This window comes from Conger conger, chromosome 11, assembly GCF_963514075.1.
Source record: "Conger conger chromosome 11, fConCon1.1, whole genome shotgun sequence".
Taxonomy (NCBI): Eukaryota; Metazoa; Chordata; class Actinopteri; order Anguilliformes; family Congridae; genus Conger; species Conger conger.
The window spans coordinates 23,611,159-23,639,046 of record NC_083770.1 but is presented as its reverse complement, the minus strand read 5'-3'; the positions used below and the strand labels follow the sequence as shown (position 1 = coordinate 23,639,046).

At 42.0% G+C, this 27,888-nt stretch overlaps 1 protein-coding gene across 1 annotated transcript; it reads left to right on the top strand.

Moving 5' to 3' along the window:
• LOC133140618 (cardiomyopathy-associated protein 5-like) lies at positions 1–26,861 on the top strand. Its single transcript, XM_061260669.1, has 13 exons — positions 1–480; positions 2,955–6,564; positions 9,300–9,395; positions 10,260–10,493; positions 12,837–12,859; positions 14,255–14,376; positions 15,240–15,374; positions 17,087–17,233; positions 17,983–18,130; positions 18,855–18,988; positions 19,724–19,838; positions 20,980–21,156; positions 21,750–26,861. The coding sequence occupies exons 1-13, from the start codon at positions 353–355 to the stop codon at positions 21,997–21,999; spliced, it is 5,319 nt and encodes a 1,772-aa protein (XP_061116653.1). The 5' UTR covers positions 1–352; the 3' UTR covers positions 22,000–26,861.
• Positions 26,862–27,888: the final 1,027 nt, after the last annotated feature.

Sequence of the window (27,888 nt, the reverse complement as noted above, 5' to 3'; positions counted from 1 at the left end):
CTCAAAAACCGGTCCTGTTGCACATACGCAACATAAGCATTTTCAAGACTTCGGGTCGTGAATGGCAGTTATCATTCTTGTAAGCCGATTAGTTGTAGTTGACTTGAAGCGTGACCCTCGCGGCGGTGCCGGGGTAGGATGATAAACTTGGGGGGCAGTGAGACCCAGTGGCATTTTTCATATAACGAACACCCCCACCAGGACTGGGGAATACGGGCGGCCTCGTTTCTATTTCTAGAGTGAGCTGATTCAGACGGACAGCGTCCAACTTGGAATGACAAATCTAGAGCCACACTCCGTAGCACTAGAAGGGGTTTAAGTCAACTTTAATACAACAAAAAAAAACAGGAAAATGGATAATAATTTACAAGAAGATGGTGATAGGGTCGAGCCCGAGATTTCTGTCACAGAGTCACAGGATGATCCGTCTGAGGAAGGGGTTATCGACGAGGAAGATGACGTCGAAGAGCTCCACAACAGGTAATCTAAATGTTTTTACTGTCGAACTATTTTAGATTTAGTACACTCTCCAATGACCTTTGACTTTATTATTTTGGGATTGATTGTAGTTTTTGACGATGCACTTTTTTCCCGTATCTGTTTCTTAAATTAAACGAGTGTAGACCAAGGAGATGGTAGCAGTTATTGGTCAAAACAGGATATATCAGGGTTCAAAAGCTTAAAGCAGAAAGTTGGTTTGAATCCTAAAACCTGTTGTTATTGTTGTACTGTGAAACCTTTGTTGTTAAACCAGACTTGAATTCTTCAGGCAATTAGGCATAGGCCTTATATAAATGTGAGCTATGTAATGGGGAAGATATCTTTATTAAGTGGAGGCTTCACTTGTATAAGTGGTACAGTAATTGTGATTGAATGCATGCAAATGGATCATTATATGAAACAATGCAAAGCATTGGATGTGATATACCATATGGTGCTGTTGGGTGTATTGTCAGACCAGCCTTGTGCGCTTTGCTAAAACAAATCATACGTTTGGAAACACCCATTTGGTAATGTTAAACATCAGTACAATCAAAACCCGCCATCTATCTCAGAGTCAAATTAAGGTTTTCATTGATGTCCACTGTAGGGTCTTGTACAATTAGCTTTGATTGAAAGTGTCATAATATGTTTTCTAAGGACATATTTTGAAAGGCTGATGACAAATGCATGTCATGCAACTAGGCTCTGTCAACAAGAACAGTGAGGAATGGGGCTCTGTAAGTGATGTTTCTGCAAAGGGAAAAACTTTACACTGAGTTTTGAAGCATTGATGGTTCAGTGAAATGGCAGTTCATCGTGTCCATCCAAGAGAAGTATTGCATGTTCCTTGTATGTTTTTAAGCCAATTTCATGTTCATGTTTTTTGTATCTTTCAGTCACCCTGTCTTTTATGTACAGCACATTGAGTTGCACCCGCACCTGTGAGAATAAAGTTTTATTGATTGATTGATTGATTGATTGATTGAGGAGGGGCTCATGCTACACAGCGTGAGAGGAGCACATCCCTCGCAGTGTTAATAATGTTATTTAATATCATAGGCGCTTAGACTTTTCAGCACACGCTACTTACCTTTCATGATTCAGATCACTTACAGGCCCTGTCTGTTAGGTCTTGTATCCGTGGATCATTACTTAACTCACCCCACCTGTTTACAACAGTTACCAAGCCATTTTTTGAAACCTGCAATAATCATCATCGTGTAGTAGGGGCTGGCGCATGTTTTTTCTGCCCTCGTTAACGCTTCTGAGGTCTTTAATGGGCAGGCCAGTGGGAGTAAATACACAGGTAAATCCGCTCGCTCAAATGGCTGAGGAGGTGTAAAGCAGATTAATACCCTGTGGGTTCCTGACTGATCTGCAGCTAATGCAACATTAACCCACAGAAAGCCAACTTAAGCCCACCCAGCTTCTGCTGGGATCAAGCCAATTGTATCTTTTATTTTTTTATACTGGGCCCTGCCAGTGCCTTTACTGACTGCACTGAAATGGAGTTTACATTTTGTGCAAGGCTGTGATGTGACCGCTATATCACCTGTCCCTGCTCAGACAAAGTCCACACCTGCCTGCGACTGACACTGGATGATTTTAAATGCCTACAAGAACATTAGCCTCTTAACTTTTAAAATTATATTCATAATTAAAATACTACTATCTAAATAGCAAGTAAACAAAATAATAATTGTTCATAATAACAATAATTGTAATTATCTTGCACGACTTTAATCATTAGACAAAAAAAATCCAAAGTATCATTGCTCTTTAAATTCCTAGATGGACATTTCCAGGTTGTCTAACTGTACATCTCTGATTTGCAACACCAACATTGAATTATGAAAGTACAATAAATCCATACACATTTAAAAGCTAACAAGATGCACAAAAGGGACGAAAAAACCATTGCATGTAAGCCTTAAGCAAAATGATTGCAACAGTTCCCTGAATTAACTGCAGCATGCCATCCTAATAAAAATGATGAAATTATTGAAATTAACAGCCATTACTGGTAACTAAAAACAATTGAGTTTGAGAACACTAATTTAGAATTAAAAAGACAACCCTCTTCAAATAGCTAACCTGCTATCTCCTTCTGTTGCTTCCAACACCCACATATAATTATGAAAATACAATAAATCCATCAGTACCCGCAGTGCACATTTAAAAACTAAGGGGCACAATTACTATTGCATAAAAGTCTTAAGCAAAATAATCACTGCTTTTTACTGAATGAACTGTGAGCACACTATTCCAATAGAAATTATTGCCATCTTTGACAATCTTGGTAATAATTAAATAATTGCCCTTAACGTGTTCTCTCATTCTGTTGCTGCCTCTGTTCCTGTAACAACTACTACTGGTAATTGAAAATGAATGACTTTTGAAAAAAACATTCCATAGAAAACAGACTCTTCAAAGGGTTAACCTGCTCTCCCTTTCTGTTGCCTCTGTTGCAGTCTGAAGCAGATAGTGCAGGATGAAGCTGTGAAGCCCAGGCTCCAGTGCGTGATGATGGACCCCTCCTTCTCCATGGTGACGGTGCAGAGCGAGGACAGCGGGATCGTGTGGGAGACGGCCTCCAGCCGCTGCTCCACCCCCTGGGCCTCCGAGGCCAGCTCCACCTCTGACGCCTACAGCCTGGAGGGCTCGGGCACCCAGGGCAAGATCGTCATCATCATGGACGAGGACAAAATCATCCGTAAAAGGAAAAAAAGGAGTGGCCGAGGCAAGCTGGGGGAGCGGCTGAGAAGACCATCCTCCAGAAATTTCCCTGGTGGGAACGAAAGGCCAGTTATGACCGAGGTCTCTGTGCCTAATGTGAGACCTGAAAACACTGAGGAAAATGGCGAGTCTAAACTGGATAAAGAACAGGAGTTATTTAGCCTGGTGTCAGAGGGCTATGAGATACTTAACATTTTAGTTCCTTCAAGACTCCCTACAGTCGATGAAGAGGACAGCACTGAACTGGCAGACAACCTATCTTATCTGGAGGAGAACCCAAGGATTAAATCAACCACAAAATATGAACAAACACATGATGAAATAGAAGAGGATGACCAGGTAATAGTACAAGTGGAAGTCATTAATGAAGAACCCTCTGCCCCAGCCTCGACTGATAAACAAACTTTGAAGGATGGAACCAGTGATATGGATTATTTTGAGAAGTTTACCTTGTTGGATGAGCATATTCCAAGTGTGGATGCAGAGGAGAAAACAGAAACAGGTGGAACTGAAGGAGACCAAACTTCCCCAAATCATGAGAAAGACGGTTTGTCAGCATCTGATGACACATTTGTTTTTGTCACTGATGTTGAAATAGCGAGTGAGCATCTCGATGAGGTGTTTTATGGTAATGGACAAGATGAACATGGTATCAACAGGCAATTTGAGAATGAGGAAGAAGACAGTACGGATGAAAGGGAACCCTTAAAATCTGTGGTGAAGGAGAGTGGTTCATCCTTATTTGGGAGTGAAGACACAATTCTTACACCTATTTTCCTGCCTGCTGGACCACCGAAAATCATAGATCCCATTCTTCTGGAGGAGCCGCCTGCAATGTCATTCCACTACTCAGATCTCTACGAGGACGCAATAGGTGTTAGATTGAAAGAAGAGGATATGTCCGATGTGGAGAGTGTAGTCTCTGAGAAGTCCCTACAAAGAAGGCTGTCGGACTCTGATGATGCAAGCGGATACTTGGAAAAGTTTATTTTAAAAGACGAGACTCCTCAGATTGAGGATGAGCCTGTAACAGATGATCCCCCAGAAGAAGGGGCCAGATTGATATGGTCTCAAAGCAAATTTGAGCTCACGGGCTGCCTGACTCGTGTAGAGGAAGAGGATGACGTTAAGGAAGAAAAGGAAAAGGAAACAACTGCCGAAAGTTTTAGGAGAAGCCCAATTCCATGTGAAGATGAAGACTGTGATGCAGTCCTTAAGACCTCGGAGGACAAAACTGAAGATTTACAGAGGCCTGATCTGCAGGAGGAGATAGCCAGGATAGAGAGAAAGAGTCCAGATGTGTGTAGTGAGGTTCTTGAAAGCCCAGTTCCATGTGATGATGAAGAATGTGAGGCAGTCATTAAGACCTCAGAGGACAAAACTGAAGATTTACAGAGGCCTGATCTGCAGGAGGAGATAGCCAGGATAGAGAGAAAGAGTCCAGATGTGTGTGGTGAGGTTTTTGAAAGTCCAGTTCCATGTGACAATGAAGAATGTGAGGCAGTCATTATGACCTTGGAGGACAAAACTGAAGATTTACAGAGGCCTGATCTGCAGGAGGAGATAGCCAGGGCAGAGAGAAAGAGTCCAGAGGTGTGCAATGAGGTTTCTGAAAGTCAGGTAGAAGATGTTGAAAAAACAATTGAAGATGACAAAACCGAGGCAGAGAGAACTGAGCCTTCAGTTTGTCTGGCAGATCAGGAAATAGAACTTAAACCTGAAGAAGCATCTGAAGAAATGGACAGTGTTAAGGAAATCACCACAGATTCAACAGAAGTAGTTGCTAAAAGCTCTGAAATCATATATGAGGAAGTAGTCCCCAGCAAAGAAGAAGATCAAGTAAAATCTGATGACGCTGCAGTAGATCAGGAGATTGAAATTATGGATCAAGAAATACCCACTGAGATTACGCCTGTGATGCCTGAAAAAGTGTGTGAAGAAGTAGCCAGTGGTAGAGAAACTGCAGAAGATAAAATAGAGGATTCAGCTGTAGCTCAGAGCCCTGAAAGCACAACAGAGGAGGTAGTACCAGATACAGATGAAATTAACAGAACTGAAGAGGCTGCTTTAGATCAGGAGATCCCAATTATGCAGAAAGAAATAGTCCCTGAAGTGACAGTTGTTAAGCCAGAAGAGACGTGTGAGGAAGCAGTCATTGATGAGGAAATTGTCAAAGAGAAGGTGGCAGAATCAGTAGACGTTGAGAGGCCTGAAATTGTGCATGAGGAAATTGTCACTGACAGTGAAAATATTGAAATGAGAGCTGATCACGAAAGTGTAGATCAGGAAGCTGAAGTGGCAGTTGTAGTTGTGGAGCCTGAGGATACGTTCAAAGATGCAACTGAGGAGCCAGAAAGCATAGCACATAAAATAATCACTGCCAGTGACATTTCAAGAGGTGTTACAGATGTGGAGAGCAAGGATGTAGCTTGTTTAAAATGTGAACCTCCAGATGATACTGTACCCACATCTGAGAAAGAGCTTGAAGAAGAATCCCCAGTTTTAGCGATAGGAGCTAGAGAGGACCTGACTGAGCAGGAACTGTCAGAAACTGAACAGATAATTGAGATGGAGCCTAAAACATCAGCAGATGACCAAACATCGTTGATCAAAGAGGAAAAGGAGCCTATTTTGCTGGAGGACACTGGTCTCCAGCACTCAGATGATGGGAGGAATTCTCTGGAAGTAGAGATAGAAGCAGAGAGAGATCACATTGATAAGGGAGCAGATAGGGAACTTCTCACTATTCATGAGTGGCACAGAGATGCCCAGTCCAAACCAAATTTGGGACTTGGTGAAAAGAGGGAGAGGATGTTCAGGTTGTCCCCACTAGTTATGGCTGAATCAGCAGAGGATGGGGAGGAGGATGAAGGCCTGAGGCCTGTGCTCAGGAGTTTCTCCCCTCAGGAGGACCTCTCTGCTTTCGGCGAAGACCCCGCACTCTTGGCGCCAGAGCCATTCCAGTTTTTACACCACGATGAGGAGGAGGAAGTGCCCATGGAACTGGATTACGAGGTCATCACCCAGCAAGAGGCAAGGGAGCTCCCAGAACTGGAGACCGAAGAAGTCAAAGTCACAGAAGCTGAGGAACCTCCTGATGAAGACCGCAATTCCATGCCAGAGGTGGACAGAGATCAAGGGCTCGAGGCAGACTACGAAATCATTGAATCCTTGAAGGGAATCCCCCTGTCTGAGGCCGAACTGGCCGAAGCTGATTTGAAAAGACAGACCCTCGACACCTTCTGTTTGGTCTGCCAGTGCCCAATTTCATCTGAAGATAAACTCACAAGTAAACATCAGGACCATGATGTCATGACTGTGGAACAGGCATATGAGGATATAAGGGTAAGTGATTGAATTGGTTTATGTTCATGGAGTGATTCTCTTGGAAGGGGTTGTGGAGTGGGCTGCATGCTGCTGCATTCTTGATCTTGGGTCCAGTGTATTACCATCATAAATATATACAAATATTGTGTAATAAAGCTGTATAATATTTCTTACATACTCAATATTATATAAATCTTTGAATATGTAGTGTAAGTTGTATTGAGTGTTTGACAATCTAATAAATAATGTACCATTGATTAACAAATATTACAATCAGAAGAAAAATTGTTTACTGGGCAAAAGGCAGTCAAATGACATGCAAGTGTTTGTAATTTGCTGCCATTGTCTATAGTATATTCTATTCATATTGTGCATCACAGTTATTACATTTTCAGCGTCTGTGTTCATGTGGAACATGCTATGAAGATGATTAGTCACATTATATTTAGTGAAAAAATTATTTAAACCCAAAACAACAAAACAACAACAATCGATTTCACTTTCTCCAGGTGATTGCAGTGCAAACACCAAGAGCATGTAAAATGAGTTTGTAAAATGATTTCCCACGTGACATAATGTATGTTTTTGCATTATTATTGGATGACTTTGCTAAATGTTAACACTGAGAGCTGACCACAGGAGTCGAAGGCGGAGGGGGAATTCAGCTCTGGGAGCAGGGTTTTGTGGGCATTGTCCTTACTAAAGCCAGGAAGAGAACATCAATGTATCTGTGTGCCTTTAATTATTATGTATGTAATAATTATGAAAATGACTCAATTTTTGGAACATGCTGTATCAATAACTGAAGCAACAACATATGTATTTTCTTTTAAGAAATTCTCAGAAATATCATTCAAATGTGAAAAAACAGAAAGATAGCTGGAATTCCACATGCATGTGTTTAAGTGCAGTATGCATAGTATTGATGAGTAATCAATGAGTTGAATTTGTGGCTTGAAAAAATAAGCCCTTCATTGCTGACTGACACACATTGTTTACTCAGCAGAAGCCACACACACGCCTCTACTGCATGCCCTGAACATTACTGTGCAGTGTTACCCACACTGGGAGCTGTGTTATCATCTCTGCTTTGATTGGCAGAAAAGGTCTTCTGTGACATCATTTAATGTCCATGACTGACATCTGATCTGCCTCCACTGTCTCCTGGGTGCCAGAAATTGTTCAGAACAGCTCTCTGGATAGGCTGTGCATCTGCCTCTCGTTTTATTCTCTCCTGGTTGCTCTAATTTTACAGCACCTTAATCAAATGATATTAAAAACTGCCTGAGGACAAAATGTGTGTAATTCCCGTGCTTAATTTTATTTAATCGAGCAATTCATTTGTGGGACCATTTTTCAATTATATAAATTTAAATGGAGAAGAAAAGAGAGCAATATTATGATACCCAATGTGCTTATTTTGCTTTTAGGATGGGGAAATTAAATACAGAGGGTATAATGTTAACTGAAAATAACATTACATTTGCATGCCATCGTTGCGCATGAAATAGCTGCATTGAGTGAATCAATGTAGGGGCGACATTGGCTCAGGCGGTAAGAGCAGTCAGAGGGCTGCCAGTTTGATTCCCACCCTGGGCATGTCGAAGTGTCCCTGAGCAAGACAAATGCTCCTGAAGAGCTGGTTAGTGCCTTGTATGGCAGCCAATCACCATTGGTGTGTGTGTGTATGAATGGGTGAATGAGAAGCATCAATTGTACAGTGCTTTAGATAAAGACGATATATAAATGCCAACCATTTACCATTTACAATGTTCTCTAGTATGTGAAAAAAGCAGAAAAAGCAGTCACTATGCACAAAACTAGTAGTTCAATTAAAAAACCTCTAATGTGGAAGAGTGGCACCAAAATTGCGCATTTGAAAGTGGGGTAAGGTCTTCAGGAACCGTTCAGAGTGGTGCAGCATTGGTCATAACACAGGATCATTCGGTATTCCAAACAGCTACTGTCAAATGTTGCTGAAAATACGCATGTGTAAATAAAGGTTACATTTTTAAATAAATGAATGAGAGCTGTCAGTGGGGGGGTTTCCTTGCACTTTGCTGGCCTGGCTTATGTGTTTGAAGGGATTGGAGTGGCCACTTGGTGTCTCCTCTGCCCAAAATAGTTTATAAATACCCTGTAAAGACCCCTGTCTGGGGCTGCCCTCTCCGTGGAGCTTTCTTTCCTGTCCTTCATGGGAATTCTAGCACTGCTATAAAGCATAAGAACAGTTCGTTTTCCCTTTGATTTACAGATAAATGTAGTTAATCGATTTCAGTACACTTGCGCAGAAATTTCTGTCATCGGTAGAGCCTCTGGCTCGGGTGTACAGAACAGCTGCCGAATCAAGGGCAGGAAGATGGCCTGCGTATGATCTGCCTAATGTTCTGAAAATAGTATTGTGCTTGTATAAGACTTAAAGCCTGGTTTACTAAGACCTTAATGCTTGAACCACCAACCTTCTGGCTCCCAGTTATGTACCTTAGCGACTAGGTTACAGGGCTGCCCAATTATTGGAATAGATGATTGGATCTGATTGCAAACCAGTTTTTGCTTGTGTTATTAGTTTTACGCGTGCCAAAATGATGTCCACGTGCTAAAGGTCTTAGTAACAGACCCTTAATGTTCACTCAGATATCTGTTTTTGCACTTATAAATAATGGCTTCAGCAATTGATTCATCCCTTCAAATGACAAGCAGTTAATAAAAGTGTTCTTGGACAATTGAATGATATTCCACATGATGTTTTCCAGAATAAGCTGAGTGAGCGGATAGCTGTCTTGCAAGAAAGATCCGAAAATGTTACCGACCTTGTGTCAGAACTTGAGTTGGCGTACAATTCTGTAGAGGTAAGCTATTCAAAGGATCCTAATGATTCTAATATTAAAGTTGCAACATATAATATTTATATATTTCATACCCTCTATCCTCTGCCTGCTGATTTTTTTTGACAGCTTGTAGAAAGGGCCTGTATTACATCACACGGATGATGATCATCGTTGGGTAAAAATAGCCAGTCATTTGGAATGTTATGTCTGCGTTGCCATTTAATGTGTTGCTTAAGTTTCATGGGCCCTGTGAGTTATTCCATTAACCCTTTAAAGAGCAGGTTTTTCAGAATGTCCTTCTGAAGGGCATAGCAAAGCAGTGTTCTACAACTCAGCATCACAATGTTCAGTTAAGAACATCCCGCCACATATTTCTGATCTTGCACCTTAGGGCGGATGTACATTATATGACTTGCAGCCTCCTGACTGTTCTTTTCTGATCAAGACCAAATTGTAAGAAAAAAGTTAGGTCTTAACATTGCTACTTGCTAGCTGTGCGATACCGCCCCACCCCGATCCGACTGGCTTACGGGCTCCCAATTGTGTTTTATCAGAAAAATCCAAGTCACGATTGGCTTGAATTCATCAAGTATGAGAGGTCTTGTGAGCAGATTCTGTTTCGAATCTCATTGAGCAATCAAGAGGTGTTCTGTTTATGACGTTTTTTTCAGATCTGGTTGGGAGCCCGTATAGTCTATGTTATCATCCAATTGGTTGTCACAATCTGACCTCGCTAAGTGTGAGAGGCTCTCCGAGCTCCTGACCCTGCACACTTCGGGTTGAAATCAAAATCTATGGGACGGTAGATCTTGAGGAACAGGGTTGATTATCCCTGTCATAACCTTTTAAAGGGTTAATGGCCCTTTTTCTGATTGCACCATGCAGGAGCACTGTAAAGCCAGCGAGCAGGGCCTGGATGAGCAGAATGAGGAGATCATGAGGATGGTGATGGATCAGTACAACGACATGTCCCACAACATGGAGGAGGGGAAGAAGGCCAAGCTGGAGCAGCTCTATGACCGCATCGTCTCCTTCCAGGAGAGCATCGACTCGGCCAAGGAAGCCCTGGAGAAGTCCACCAAGGAGATCGAGGAGACGAATCCTCTCACACTGGTGTCTGTAAGTCCAAATTTCACTTTATTCAATACTCAACGGAAACACAGCTTTATAGGCGTATCACTGCAGTACTGGAGTGTGTGTTCAAGACAAGATCGTTCCTCCTGCCAGCCAACAATTCTGTCCAGATTTCTGTGGTATGAGACCATTTTTATCCCCTTTCCTGGATCAGTGTCATCTTTATGATACAATTATTCGGAATAGGATTTTGGTTGGTTACAATTTGGATAAGGACTATGATTAGTTAACTATGGGGGCGGTATTGGCTCAGGCGGTAAGAGCAGTCAGAGGGCTGCCAGTTTGATTCCCACCCTGGGCATGTCGAAGTGTCCCTGAGCAAGACACCTAACCCCCCAAATGCTCCTGACGAGCTGGTTGATGCCTTGCAGGGCAGCCAATCTCTGTTGGTGTGTGTGTGTGTGTATGAATGGGTGAATGAGAAGCATCAATTATACAGCACTTTGGATAAAAGCGCTATATAAATGCCAACTGTTTACAAACAGGCTGTTTGATGAAATGTTACCGTATCAGTTTTACAATCACTGTGGAACACGGTCTCAGCCAATTGTTTTAGAATTAGGATTGTTTTAGAATTTCACATGAACGTGCTGCAGGAACAGGAAGTGTGCGACCCCACTAGACCAGGTGAACAACAAGCTGCTCATTCCACACTCATCTCCCACTTCCCAACAACTCCCAACCCCCACGCCATCCTCCCACACACACTCACACACACACACACAACACACACACTCACAAACTCACACACACAACACACACACACAACACACTGACGCACACACTCAAACTCTCACACACACACACAACACACACACACATATACACACACACACAAACTCACACTCACACAAACTCACAAACTCACACACACACATACACACACAAACTCACACACATGCACACAAACTCACAAACTCACACACACTCAAACGCACACTCACACACACACACACACACACACACACACACACCACCCCCACCCTCCCCAACTATGAATAAAAACAGCAGCTGTCTTTTTGATGTCTGTCACCAGGCCTTTTCCCGTCCAGAAAGAGTGAGATATCTAATCTCTTCTCATTCCATTTTCCATGTTTTTTTCCACGGAACACACAAGCGCTGTATTTTGGCTGATATTCTTAAGGATTCCTCGGTTTGTGGACATACCAAACTGAAGTTGCTAGGATATGAGACAGGGACAGATAGGAGAGGGGTGATAGTGCTGCATTACTTTAGCTACTGTACCGTCAATAAGCTCTGCTCTAACAATAGCTTTGTTTTATCTATGGCCAAAACATTTATGTTTCCATTGACTTATCCAGCTTTTCCATTGATTTATCCACAATATGACATCGAGTGAACTTTATTTATCGAGCACATTTAAAACAACAGCATGTTGACCAAAATGCTGTACAGAGTTCAAATAAGACTACAAAATAACATTACACATTACGCACAATTGCACATCACTATTATTTACTGAAGGTCAATAATGCATTATAACTTATATAATTATTTTCTCAGTTTGCTCTGCATGTTTGAAGGGTCTAGAATTCAGACATACTTTCAGCAGTAACACCAATACATGGTGTGAACTGCTGTTTTATATCACTGTTGTTTCACAGTGTGAAAAATATCTACTTTATGTCAAAGCCTCTTCAAGGAATGTATCTTGCTAGTTTAGTTTCACTGCTTTTGTAGACATATTCATTTATCTGTATTTCTGTTCACGTACACTACTGATAAGTGACTGCCAAATGATGAAGATGACAATGATTGTCATTATTCGGATGATTATTAATTATGTATTTTGTCGAAGTAGCGGTATACTGTAACACAAGTTTTGTTTTTTCTCTTTCAGTTATAAGTGTAAACAGTTCAACAACAATGAAGAAATAGTTTCCATTATTCTGTATTTTTCCATACTTCCATGTTCTTTCTTTGACTGTATAGCCTAATAGTCCCCTCTGTGTAAGATACACACAATCATGGTGCCAACATGTATCAGTATGTATGCATGGTAAATTGGTGTTCATCTAATCCAGGGCTGCCCAACCTTGTTTCTGGAGAAATACCGCCCTTTAGGTGTTCATTTCTACCCTTATTCAGCACGCATAGCCACTCAAAGACAAGTCCTGCTGTTAAATGAGGTGTGTTTGGTTAAGTTTGGAGTGAAAACATACAGGACAATACAGTAGATCTTCAGGTACAGGGTTGGGCAAACCTGATCTAAAATAGGCTGTAACTTCTTAGTGTCTTTCTTTACCAGCTCATAATTTCAGAAATCCTTCATTTAATCTCGTGTTTCTCCTTCTTTCTTACCCTCAGTCATCCAAAGACATTAACACAAGGTAACTGAAATGTGCCTGTTATTCCCGTCTGCTTAATCACAGTAATGGCATAGAACGCCTGATGCTGCATGTTGATTCTGTCTATGGTGTGATGTTCTGGTAAAAGAAACACAAACAGTGGTTTATGTTCCAGAGATGACTGTGTAATCCACCTGTGACCAAATGATTTCAATGGGCTAACTCGTTCTGTGAGGTGAAGACATTTCTGTGAATGGAAATCATGAAATACGTAACTGAAATATCTGAAATCCGTAGGTGTCTCTACAGGCTTACTGGAGCTTTTAACAGTCTCAGGAGCATTTGGTCTCATCAAGCTTTATTAAACTAGTATTCCATCACCAGAACAGAGATGAGACCCAAAGTTGCACATTTACATACATGGCTTGGGAGTGCCTAGCAACAATGTATGGTGTACTGTATCTCTAGTTCCCCTGTCACTCAATTCTTATCTAAAAAATATGCATTTACAGTTGAGTCACTGATATCTAGCGCACAGTCGGGCACCCATTCATACATCAGACACCAGAATTCACAGAGGAAACAGCAGGGAGGGGACATGGTTATATTTGGGTATTCCAGTTACGATAGCAAACTAATATTGTTAGATTTATGTTTGTTCATATTGTAAACCTGCATGTTCTTGGGAAAGCTTGGAGAGCTTCAATATAGTATAGTATTCATGAGTGTGTTCAAAGTTACTATGAGACTTCGGCTAATTTCTAATTTTGCATGTGCATCTTTGTGCATTTACAAATAAATCGAAGGATCACAATTGATAACATTTGATAACGATACTTGCTTGTTAATGTTACCTTATATAAAAGGAGATTTAAACAAAAGTTTAATTTCTGTGTAATTGACAGCTAACTATAGGATAGGTTTTGGACTGACTGATTCTATTTGATAACTGTGTAACTGATGATTGTAACTGTGTAAAACACATCAGTTTTATAACAGCAATTGTTTCACATCTTTTGAAATATTGCCTGATACATGTACAGTATGTGATGCACATGTGTGTATCACTCTGACAGCAGTATGATCATTTTGGAATCATGAATCATGTACTATCAAGCAGAATTATGTTAAAGAAATCATACAAATATATTTTTGCAATTGTGCTGGTGTCATCTTTGATTTAAAATGAATTTCAATATCCTTCTATATCCTGTTTTTATGCAAGCTAAACTATGGATCCAAAGCCTTCTTCATCAGGTAAAGCACACAGAAGCTCCTGTGTTTCAGCTCACCAATGTACAACTCAGTTCCAGCCTTTATTAAAGGAACAGTAGCTTTGAGGTTGCAGGGGTATTAAGCAGGGCTATAAAGCTGGGGTATTAAGCAGGCATATTAAGCAGTGGTATTAAGCTGGGGTATTATTGCTTGTGTTGACAGCCTGACCACTGCTCTGGATGCTGCCCTCTCATTGGAGCTCACCCCCAGCGCATTCCCTCTGTTTGAGGACTACGCCAAGAGCCCCCCTGGGAATGGTCGGAAGGAACTGAAAGGAATCCCAGGTGAGTGGGGAGCCGAATTCCAGGTGAGTGAGGAGTAGAATTCCAGGTGAGTTAGGAGTAGAGCATTCCAGGTGAGTGAGGAGTAGAATTCCAGGTGAGTGAGGAGTAAAACATTCCAGGTAAGTTAGGAGTAGAGCATTCCAGGTGAGTGAGGAGTAGAGCATTCCAGGTGAGTGAGGAGTAGAGCATTCCAGGTGAGTGAGGAGTAGAGCATTCCAGGTGAGTGAGGAGTAGAGAATTCCAGGTGAGTGAGGAGAAAAATTCTGGGTGAGTGAGGAGTACAATTCCGGGTGAGTGAGGAGTAGAGAATTCCAGGTGAGGAGTAGAATTCCAGGTGAGTGAGGAGTAAAACATTCCAGGTGAGTTAGGAGTAGAGCATTCCAGGTGAGTGAGGAGTAGAGAATTCCAGGTGAGGGAGGAGTAGAATTCCAGGTGAGTGAGGAGTAAAACATTCCAGGTGAGTTAGGAGTAGAGCATTCCAGGTGAGTGAGATGTTTAACCCATGATATATCGTGAATATTGGCACAGCTAACGGGGTGGTAGCAGGAGGGGCGTTACACCCCCTTCCTGTGCCAATATCCACAATATACCACAGGTTCGAGTTCCATAACGCAGTTATCAGTTAACAGTTACCATATCAGTCTTTAAAAATTTCACAGAAGAAAGACAAGGCAAACTTTAAATTAATGTATTTTTAATGGAACTATGGAACTTCTTGCTCTTGTGTCTTCATGTGCTTAGTAGGGCACATGTGAAATTCACCTTGTCTCACTTTTCAGGAAACTGAAATTGTCAGAGTTAGTATGTGCAGCTGCCAGTTATGCATGCTATGGTAGGTATTCAGCTTGTTCTGTGTCCTCCAGTCCCTCAGAAGCCCCACCTACAGCCCCAAGAGCCCAGTTCCGCCACCAGCACCTCTGTCACTGTGTACTGGAGGGTCAACGAAGGCGACATCATCGACTGCTTCCAGGTCTACTGCATGGAGGAGCCACAAGGAGGTACAAACACCAGGGTCACACTCAGCCCTAACAAAATGAAGCAAAGTATTTATTTAAACAGAAACGTGGCACATTGAACAGCTTGTTGCAAACCGTGGGGGTCCCGTAGGTATGCTTTGCTACTGTGGTGTCTGAGAAGGCCATTCATGCTTTAAAGCATAGGCCTACACCATTATTCATTCAGGCTAGACCCCCGATAGTCCCGCCAAACTTGAGCAGAAGTACCTCAAAACCTGTTGCAAAACGTTGCACGCTGTGGGAGGAAACATGTCGTTCAACCCGGAAACCGCAGCAAAATGAACGTGCCTCTGATAAGCTCTAGGAACAGGAAGTCCATGTTCCATTCTCAATTTGGCTGAAACAACCTCTGCAGACAAGCAAGATAGAGTAGAGCCAATCCTTATCTTGATGAAAATCTTTTGGATTTCCATTTTACAATAACAACACATTTTCAGAAATTCACTTAAATGTGAAACCGTCTCCATTTACTTAAAGAACAGAAAAGATCGATGCATCAGTGTTTTTTTTGTAAATCTGTGACAAAAATCTGAACCTTATAATGAGTTAACCTCAATCAAGACTTTTCTGCAGTACAAAGAAGGCTCTTTGCCCTGCAGTAAAACTGTTAATTGAGTTGAAAGCAAATTAATCTCCTCTCTCTGGGTCCCAAGATTTTTTTGTGTTTAAGTTGGTTAAACCTAGCACAAGCCCCCAGGACCAAGTGGATTGAAAAGAAAGATTTATTCATAGCACTGTACTCTGTAATTTGACTGGGAGAATTTGTATTGCTTTTGCACAGCGTTAAATATATTCCCTGAAGTGCAGTGATTTATATTAGATGCAGCCTCCTTAGCTTGCCCTATGCCATCTTTGTTCGGTAGTTAATTAAGTGAGAACACCAGCCCATCCCGCTCCATTGTCTCTCCTGTCCTCAGATAACAGTAGGCGTTGAAGGATCTCAAAAAGGCGTAAGACTGGATTCATATGCGCAGTTTTACTGCTGTTAAATTATCTCTGAATATGATGCCCCTGTCCCTGTGTTAGAATCACAATCTTAATAGCAGCATTAAGGAGAAATTCTAGCCACTAGCATCCATGTAACAGTTGTGTCTGCTTCAGGTTTGCTGGATTATTGATGATTATTCTAGTGATGGCTTATTAATTAAGGTTCTATATTTCATGTAAATGGTTTTGATGATTCAAACAACATTTGCCCTAAACTTTGACTTGCAAATAAATCCATGTGTATTTCTACCATAACAAATTGTCTTTGATAATATAATTTGGGTTATTCTGAAATGAGAAAATATTATACATGGTTTTTATCTTGTAGGTCATATTAGTTAGAAGTATAATTTTAATTATCTGTTCTTGTGTGCTGAACAATTCAACCATTAAATTTAATTTAGATTAAAATAAATGATTTAAAGCGGTGCAGTTCTGGAGATCACTTAAGGAAATATAACTGAAGGAGGAGGTAGCTAAATATACAATATCCATCAAGTTGAGACAGTTGAGAAACCTTAAACTGGTGCCGCCGATGAGAGTAGTAGTTTACTTACTATAAGATATAATTCACAGAGATATCTTACTTAAAACCTATCTGTATTTTTTGTATCTAAAGTAAGCTTCTCTCATTGGGAGCTTCTCATTGGTTAGCTACATTGGGAGTGGTGTCTGTAGTTTTAAAACCATTTGCCCTTTGACCCCAGCTGTCTCTGAGGAGTACAGAGTGACGGTGAAGGAGAGCTACTGTACATTGGAGGACCTGGAAGCAGACAAGTGCTACAAGGTGTGGGTGATGGCCGTCAACTACACGGGCTGCAGCCTCCCGAGTGACAAACTATCCTTCAGAACCGGTGAGTGTGGCGTTTTTACACATTCAAAACCGGCAAGTGTACTGTTTTTACACATTCAAAATCGGCCATTGTGCTGTTTTTACACGTTCAAAATCGGCCAGTGTACTGTTTTTACACATTAAAAATCAGCAAGTGTACTGCGTTTACTCATTCAAAACCGGTGGATGTACAGATGTTTACACCTTTAGAACCAGACAGTGCACTGTTTTCATTCCTTTGTCCGCTTACAGCTTAATTTTGAGACATTTTCCCTCCCTGTTTACACTTGTCTGTCCACTATTTTCTCAAGATGTCTCAGATGTACTTTCCTCTAGGGTCCTCAACGCACTTGTCCCTTGATTTGCACTTCATTGTACGTTTCTCTGGATAAGAGCTAAATGCCTGTAATGTAAAAGATGGGACTTTTATTGCAAGCAAAGAGGTTTTTTATTATCTTGTTTGTCTCTCAAAATTAGTCACCATATACTGTGATTTTTATTTTATTTCAGTAATTTTCTCTGGTATGGATGTTATCTATCTTCCTCTGGTTAACTCAAAGAAATGACATCCCTGTATGCCATCTGTCCCCAGCTGAAGTAAGAGCTATAGTTAGCGTGTGATGATATCTGCGGGGTGAGCTGCTCTGTCCGAGGGCGACCCTCAGGGCCTTTTACGTGCAGGGCGCTGGGCCAGACCACGGAACCCCAGCGTCGAGTGTCTGGGCACTGACGTGGAGGGAACGAGGTTTGAGCTGCGGCCTTGTGTTCCAGCACCTTCTGTTCCCGCGATCGACACTGAGCGCTGCACGGTATGCTGGGATTCTGCCACCATTCGCTGGAGCCCCACCCACCCAGACGCAGCGGAGTGCTACACCCTGGAGTACTGCCGCCAATACGCCTGTGAGGGGGAGGGGCTGAGGTGGGTCACCGCACTCACACACACACGCACATACGAACACACACACACACACACACATACACACACACACACATACACACACATGCACACACACACATACACACATACAAACACACACACACACATACAAACACACACACACACACACACACACACACACACACACATACAAACACACACACACACACACACACACAAACACACACACATACACACACATACAAACACACTCACTCACACACCCACATACAAATACACGCTCACACACACACACGCACACTCACGAACACACGCTCACACACACACACGCACACTCACACACACACATACAAACACACGCTCACACACACACACCCTACAAGTAATATACACTATCGCCATTAAGAACACACAAATGTATAAGCAGCACTTTGTGCTTAACATGTAACGTATACAAATAAAAGTACAAATAACAGCCACAAGCTTTTGTTGCTTCAATCTATTGTTCTGGCCTACTCCCACGTGAACTCTTCCAAGGTGCTGACAGTCTGTTAGATATGGTAGTTCCCACTCTCATCTCCTCTATAATTACTGATGGATAATTATCTTCACCACTTGCTCAGCCATTCTTCTGTATTGCTCCCCAGAAGGCAAATAGGAATGTCATATTACAGAATGTTATTCTCTCATTTAGCCAAGAATATATTGTAGATATTTTCAGTGACTGTGCTGTTGCTTTGGACAGATCCATCTCTGCGATACGGACATGTGAGCAGAAGGTTCTCCTGCACCCCAATGAGAATTACCTCTTCTACATCAAAGCCGCAAATGCTTTCGGAGCCAGTGAGCAGAGCGAGGCAGCTCTCATCTCCACCAGAGGTGAGATTACACGCACCATTACACACTGACCTTTTTGGCAGGACAGCTGAAACTCCAACACACACTGACCCTTTAGGCAGGAGTGCTGAAACTCCAACACACACTGACCGTTTAGGCAGGAGTGCTGAAACTCCAATACACACTGACCCGTGCTCTGTTGGACAACAGCTCAGTTTGCGCTTTGCTTCTTCAGATTGACATTTAAAGATCTTTCTAAAAATACATTAATGTCAAATTTCAGCTACTCTCAGAAATTAAGGTATGGAAAGTGCTTAAATAGGTACACACATGTAGAATCTAGCCAGCAATATAGAATTAATTTGTACCTTTTTTGCTTGGAGAATGTACTCCTTTGTACCCAAAGATAACATTACTGTACTTTCAGGGTACATTTCAGAAATGTAATCCTTGGAGAATGTACTGTACCTCTTCAGTCACTTTATTTCCGAGATACCTGTGTAAACTATCCACAACACGCTAACCACAACACAGACCAGCCTGATAACGAAGTGCACTGTGAGGTAGTTCTGCAGAGAAATTCACACATCGTTTTGTTCATCTTGTTCCCAGCACTGCCACTGTCTTTAAATCATTCTGGATCAGTCTATCAATCTGGTTTGTGTGTGTGTGTGTCTGTTATACCAGTAATTCTCTTTTACCGTCAGCCTGGTGGGCAGGTGCTTTTTCTGGTCTGTGTTGGTTTGACCTTTGACCCTTGACCCTCCACTTGTCCAGGCACCAGGTTCCACTTCCTGCCGGAGTCGGCTCACCCGGCTCTGGAGCTGTCTGCAGACCGGACCACAGTGCGCTATCCTGAGGAGGCCTACAGCCTGCAAACATCCACCAACGAGTAAGAGCTCCGCACTGTCGCCATCCTGCAAGGTCCTCCAGCCTAAACGGGAAATACATGCATTTCACGATACATTTTAATGTATATTTCTGATGCATGTCAAAATGTGTAATTGTTTTTTTGTCCACTTCATATATTCAGAAATTTATTTCCAATGTATGTTAAATATATTTTCAATGTATTTTCAAATTTCTAAATAGGATTCAATGCAAAATGTATTTCACAATATAGTATTTTACATGCATTTGCATTGCATTTAATAAATATTTGGAATTTAAATATATTTGGAATACTATTCAGAAATATGTTTAATAAATGCATTGAAAATATATTTATATACATTTTACATACATTGAAAATAGATTTCTGAATATATGAAACAACCCATTTTTACACATTTTGACATGCATCAGAAATACTCATTACATTACATTACGAAGTGCACTGTGAAATTCACACATTGTTCTGTTCATCTTGTCCCCAGCACTGCCACTGTTTTTTCTACAAGGCGAACCTGGCGCCTGGACATTAAAATGTATGGGTTTTTTTTGGTATGAGGAGGGGGCCCCCAGCCCAGGGTCAGCTGCAGTAACCTCCTCTCCCTCCCCAGGTGTGTGGAGATCCAGGGGGCGCTGCAGTAACCTCCTCTCCCTCCCCAGGTGTGTGGAGATCCAGGGTCAGCTGCAGTAACCTCCTCTCCCTCCCCAGGTGTGTGGAGATCCAGGGGGAGCTGCAGTAACCTCCTCTCCCTCCCCAGGTGTGTGGTGATCCAGGGGGAGCTGCAGTAACCTCCTCTCCCTCCCCAGGTGTGTGGAGATCCAGGGGGCGCTGCAGTAACCTCCTCTCCCTCCCCAGGTGTGTGGAGATCCAGGGTCAGCTGCAGTAACCTCCTCTCCCTCCCCAGGTGTGTGGAGATCCAGGGTCAGCTGCAGTAACCTCCTCTCCCTCCCCAGGTGTGTGGAGATCCAGGGGGAGCTGCAGTAACCCCCCCCCCCAGGTGTGTGGAGATCCAGGGGGAGCTGCAGTAACCCCCCCCCCCCCAGGTGTGTGGAGTTCCAGGGGGAGCTGCAGTAACCTCCTCTCCCTCCCCAGGTGTGTGGTGATCCAGGGGGCGCTGCAGTAACCTCCTCTCCCTCCCCAGGTGTGTGGAGATCCAGGGGGAGCTGCTGCCTCCTCGAGGGCACCATTACTGGGAGACGGCGGTGGACGGGAGCGATGCCTACAGGATCGGCGTGGCGTACGCCTCACCCGCCCGGGACTGCCCGCTCGGAGAGGACAGCACGTCATGGTGCCTTCACTGTGTTCCCACGGCAACCAGGTAAGACCCCCGTCACCTTACACGCGCTCCGCAGCCCCTGCTGCTTTGTGTGGGTTTCCGTCAGCAGGTCTGCCATGACAACGATAGGGACACCAGTGGACCGATCAAAAGTATCTGAAGTAATTTGATCAAAGTTTGTTTGTTATTTACACAATGGAGAACAAACTGAAAAATCACAATTAGCCATGGAGTAAACTACCAGATTTGAAAGAGTGACATTTCTGGAACATGAATGAGAGGAATTGGACAGATGGCTTATGGTTATTATTGTGATAAGCATGTGCGTGTCCTGGACTAATACTGTAGCCGTACATCACATTCATTTAGCAAATGCTGCTGTCCAGAGAAACCTACAATGTGAAATAATAAGTGTCAGACCTGGCCAACAACTGTCCCCTACCAGAGAGTCTAGTGATTATGCATTATTGTTTGTATTTTTTGTATGATCAGTAACATTCTTATGTCTGTGAGATCTTGGGGCTTGATCATCTGCTGTAAATATATCCTCAAATATTCACTGCCCTGGGAAGGCTGAGATGTGAGGTTATGTGAGGTGATGTGCTCCTCTCTCTCTCTGTCCTACGTGCCCGTAGCTGCAGGTTCGAGCTCCTGCACGACAGCACGCAGACGGCCATCTTCACGGTGGAGGTGCCCGTGAGGGTGGGTGTCCTCCTGGACTTCCTGCGCGGGCGGCTGTCCTTCTTCAACGCGCAGAGCGGGCAGCTCCTGGGCTCGCACTGGCACCGCTTCTCCCGCGGCTGCCATGCCCTGCTGGCCCTGGAGCAGCCTGGGGCCCTGGGGCTGGGCATGGTCTCCGAGGTGCCCGAATTCGCCAAGCACTGACCCATGCCGCGCTCGCCACATCCACCCTAAACACGGCCTGCAGAAAAATACAGCTCAAGGTAGCCGGTTAATCAGTTCAGACCGGTTCTCAGCTCGACATGGTGGGGCTGGTTAACCAGTTCAGACCGGCTCCCAGCTCAACATGGCTTATCTGGTTGACCAGTTCAGGCCAGCTCCCATCTTGGCATGATTTAACCAGCTCAAGCTATGTTTTGAAACAGCTCAGACAGGCTACCAGTGTAAGTTGGTAGACCAGCTCATACCCAGCTAGACCAGCTTATGACCAGCTTGACCAGCTCAATTTTCAAGCTGGTTAAGCTGGTTTAGCTGGATTTTACGGCAGGGCGTACATCAATCACATTGACCCAAAATGTATACATCAACCACCTCAGCAACGTGTACACAGCAACATGATTGTGTTCAGATTTTATGAGCATAGAAACATTGGTTTATTGATTTATCACAGTTGCGTAGTACTGTAAATTCATACTTTTTTTGTTTATAGCAGTGTAGTGTTTAGCAGTGTATTGAAGCACTGCTAAACACTTAACTAAGGTTATGTGCAATGGTTAAGATGGTTTCAGAGAAAAAACAACTGTAAATATTTTTAAGAGAATATCTTTAACAGTGTAATTCATAAAAGATTAGAGGGCTTTCTCACCGTTTAGCCTGCCTCTATGTTGCACTTAGCATTAGCTGTGAGTAGTGTGATAGTGTGGTCTTCGTGCTGGTCGCTTGTGCAGTGAATGGAGCTAATGCACGTGTCCGCAACTCTGTGATATCAGCCAATATCGCCTTTGGAGAGAAAAGTAGGCTGTTGGTTAACATCAGTCAGAGCCTGGCAACAGGTGGCAGCAGACTCCATTTCGCTGTCCAGGAGAGCATCATCACCCTGAAAAGCAGGCTGTCACCCTTTCATCATATGAGACTGACAGTGACACCGGCAGCCATTTTTTTATCAGTGATGAAGAGATGATCACGGGTGATGAAAGTTGTTGGGGCACTGATTTAGTGGTGCTGAATGAAAGGCTTCTGTGTCTGTGGAATGGCATGACTGTGGTCAGAGATGCATCTGAGACCTGAGAGAATGAGCAGGTATCTGCTGAGAATAAACCTTTACATTTTTTGGATCCGTAAGCCTTGCTCAAGTATATTAATGATGAACAAAAATTGTTATAGAGATAAGATGATAGAAAGTTGAATATAAGGTAACTATAGTAGAACAATAGACATTGAGGACAATGCACAAGTCCTGACTTTTTAGATTCTTGATGAGGCAGCCAAAAGCAACTATTTTGGCAGAGTGCACAACAAGAGTGTACACTATGAGGCCTGCATGGGTCTGTGCATGTGTGAATTCAATTAATGTGCTTCATTTATTCTACAAACACACACATTCTTCAGCGAATGAGGGCAGATTTGGCTGAAGAATGAACACAGTTGTGTGTGAAGTGTGTTTGAGATGTAATATGAGCAATTTTTGTTCATTTTCATCTTCACCTTTTTTGGGTTCTCAGCACTTTGAAACCAAGGCCACTTCAGCTAAAATGTTTTTAGATCGAAAGGATGTATTTGAAGTATTTATTATTTCATCATTGTAGTTGTTTTGCATATGGAAAAAAAAAGTTTTTTTCATAAACCAATGTCTCGGTACTCCCTGTCTATGAGGAAAAGTAGGCATTGGCCTTCATATTTAATTTCAACATGTGTGCCAAATTATTTTGCTCAAATTATATTTTTACATGATGGCATATATTACTGCATTGGTTTGTAGCGTATTCAGGTGGAATCTGAAAATAAAAGATATTCTGCAGGCTTTGTTTTAATTCTTGTATTTGTTTTTCATTAACAAAGCTTTCTTAAAGCAGGGTTTGAGGCTATTGATCCATTATTGTGTCCATGGCAATAGCTGAATATGTTACATTTTTACGTTGTTACTGTAGACTTCAACTGCCTACTCCCTCTCAAACTCACAGCACTAGAATATAGAAGCTACCCATGTTTTCATAGTCGTGTTACCTTGTTAAGGACTGTTGGTCAGGTGTCAAACGTAGGAGAGGTGCATGTCTGTTTGACTGTAGTTGACCTTTTCTCATAAAAATTTAAAACAAGTTGCTAAAATTGTAATAACTTTTTTTCACCAGTGTGCATGCAGTTTGCATATTGTTCTGTGAATATTGTGTTTTGTGTAAATACGCTTTGTACTTGGAGTGCCACAGTTTTCTTTCATTCTTGGCCAAAAAATCATCATAATCTATGATGTTTTCTGATTTAGCATGGGGGAGGGGGGAAGAGTGGCTAAAGGAGGATCACACTTAACATTGTACATTGTGTATTTCTGAATTGTATAATAGTTCCCTTTAATGTGTAGATGGTCATTGGTTGATATAAAAAGATGCATTCATATACATTTCATGAATTAATATTGTAAAATGAATCATCATTATGAGAAAATGTTTTTTTCTTTCGAATTATGAAAATCAGTGATGGCTGTCTTATATAAGAAGAATTCTTTTTTTAGACAAAGACTTATTTTTATATACAAAAGCCGTTATTTAGATAAATTGGTAGATATCTTTGGATCGGTAATCTTGGATATTATTAGAATCTATTATAACAACATGCGTGTATACAATCTTGGGTAGCTTTACAAGCACATGAAACACAGCTACAAGACTGGGCTGCGTTTCCCGAAGCCTTAACGCTACGTCGTTCGTAAGTTATACCTTAAGCTCTACCTTAATGTTTCAGCGTGTTTCCCGAAACGTTCTTAGCTAAGTATACCTTCTGTACGTCGCACTTTCGTAAGTTGGTCTGGACCACTCTTAGCTATACCTTAGCGATGTTGTCGGCTCACTTCGCTAGTGGCCACCACTGTTACGACCGCAAGCCTCTGAAATCAGCTGTCGTAGTTAGCTACATCTCAATAGTGTACAAGCAATATGTACACTAATAATTCTACAGTTGTAGTTGGCTAATAATATTACTAAAATAACACGTGTTGCACTCTATTGAACATTATCTATTATCTATTGCTTAATTGCCTTTTAAATTACATTTATAAATTGACGATTTCCCACTCCCTCTGTGGGCTGGAGCGATTCTTGTTCTTTCTTTGTTTTGTTGGGACACCGTAGTCCTAAAACTGGAAAATAATTCCCACGCCACGTCCTCTAACAATGTCTCCATTTCGTTTCCTGTGAAGCTGACTGCTTTTTTCTTTGTTTTTTTTCCGCCATAGTTTATGTTGTTTTCTTGTTGGAGTGTTTTGCTTGTTGGTGCGCTTTTATTGAAAACGTCAAGAAGAGTCAGCTAATAATGAATTACACCTGTAATGTTATGGTACTTCTGGCAAATCAATCCTGATTGCAAAGTCATGTAAGGCACCATGGCAAAGCTAATGTAAAATAATGTAAATAAAACATGACATCCTAAAGAAGGCCTATTGCTAGGTGGCATAGCGGGACGAGGTGTGATATCACAATCTGACATCACAAACCGTATATATCATTTGCCGAAAATTATATATACGGTTGGATAATTTCGTTTGTAAGTTTTTAATTCTATTAATACGTTCCCACCAGTTGTGATAAATGCAATATTTTAAAGTATTCCTGCAGTGTTCTATTCATAAAGAACACTACTTTCCCTCATAACGCAGTCAAACAGTTGCTGCATGGAGTGAATAATCGATCTTAGAAAGGTCGATGGGCCTAGTAACTTAGGTAACCTCCTAAGGGATAGTTCGGGGAACACGCCTAGAAAAGTAAACAACTTTAGTAAGGTATACCTTTCGAGTCTTCGTAAAACGCTAAGAGACACCGTTATCGGGAAACCCTGGACACTTATGATTTTCAAGAGCATTACCTTTAACTCTTCCCAATACATTTCCCTGGAATTGTAAGAACAATCTCAATGACATTTTATATGTTTTGCTGAAGTACTAATTATTTTTCGATGACCAAAGTATTGTTTGGACAAGCAGTCCTCCCTCAGAGCGGACATTTTCTCTGAGTGCTGTGTGCCTGGCTGTACACACGAGTAGGCCGTGTTTTTGCTGTGTGTTTTTTCTGAGGACAGCTGTGTTTTATGAGCGTCTTATTTTAGACACCGCAAGTCACCATGCCGCAGCACTGGAAACATTGACTTAAGCTGACTCTTCAGGGCAGTTGTCTCAAACTCATTGCCACAGAGGGCGGTATGTATGCAGGTTTTCATTCCAACCTATTAATGCTGCCTTAATTGATTCCAATTATTACTCATTCAGCCATATGCATTTAACTGCATGAAATACAGTTAAATAAGCACAGGACATAGGTAACCGTTGTTATTTAGACAACAGAACACATTTAATATTATATACATTATGTGCACACCTATTGCCCTAAATTGAGCAAATAATTGAAGTAATTATGTAATGAATATCTGAGGCTGGAATAAAAAGCAGCACACGGCCCTCCACGGCAGACCACTGCTCAGTGTGGTTGCTCAGTGGGTGGGGAGAAGAGGGTGACTGTTCAGTTACAGCGACAAACTCTCTTATGAGTATGACAGAATGTACATTTTATATTGCTTATGTGTGCATGTAGTAGACTGCTGGTGCTGTATGTGAAAGAACAGATCACGGTGGTTCAACTATCAAATTTGAGTTTGTTAGTTGAGGCCATTTTAAAGCCAAAGCAATTTTGTGTGAACATTTTTTCCCCTGTGGCTGTTTCTCAGTTAAGTTATTTGTGTGAAAAGTTTCCATTTGTGCAGATGTCAGTTTACTCTGACACCACATCACTTTGACTGAATGTGATACAGTTGAAAAGACACAGGTGGAAATGAAATGGCAATAAAAAAGGATTGAGTTTTATGAACTGCCTCTTCTGTGTATCTGTTCCCTGGAACTCCTTCCAGTATATTCTATCGCCATTCATGATGTTCCGGTGAGCCTACACTTCTCTGTTAATGATACCTGGTTGAGATTGTAAATTCTTGTTCTTTAGTCATTATATTTCCCTTGAGCTAAAATATTATCCCTTATCCTATTCCACAATACACCGTGTGTGCGTCAGCTGAACTGGCACATTCTGTTTACTACTGGGAACCACTATTACAATATTGCAAGATTTTCCATCTGAAGCATTTGGGAGTTATAAGGATTTCTACCACTAGATGTCGCACTATAACAACCTATTCATGCCTCTCAACAAAGACTTAAGGCCCACTGTGATTGAAGCAATAATAAACCTTCAATCTATAATTATACAGACTTAATACCGTTTAGTTTTATTTTTCTGATAAAACATAAGACCGTCAAAACCACTGACGGCCGTAATCAAAACACTTGTAGTCTACTGTATCTTTAGGGATGATAAAACTGACATTACCCAGATATAAAACTGTAACCAGATCAATTATTTTACATGCTTTACAGTTTCAATTCAACCTGGTTTGTGTAATGTTGAATGTTTGTGGAGACGGTCGGCAGTGATCTTGCACTTTGCTGACTGTGAACGTTGGACTGGTGGAGAATCGGATTTGTTACCGGTGGCGAGAGCACACGCACTTAAATGTGTGCTCTTCTGCATGGTACGGGATGATACTGGGAGCATATGCTGAGAGAGAGTGTATTGGTTATTCTCAGCCAGAGACAAAAAGAACGAAAACGCAGGTTAAAAGTTGGCTAGCTGTGACAGAAGCGATGTGTTCATTTTGCCTGGAATCCGCGAGGGGGAAAGGAGAAGACTTATCGTTAGCCATTTTTTTCATGTCGGTGTACGTGCGCGCTCTCTCTCCAAGCTACTTGGTGAACTCGAAGCTGCTGCTTCTCCCTCCCAGGAGAGTCGCACGGTGTTAACGACTAAATATATATATGCACAATCGAACAATGTGCTTGCACTG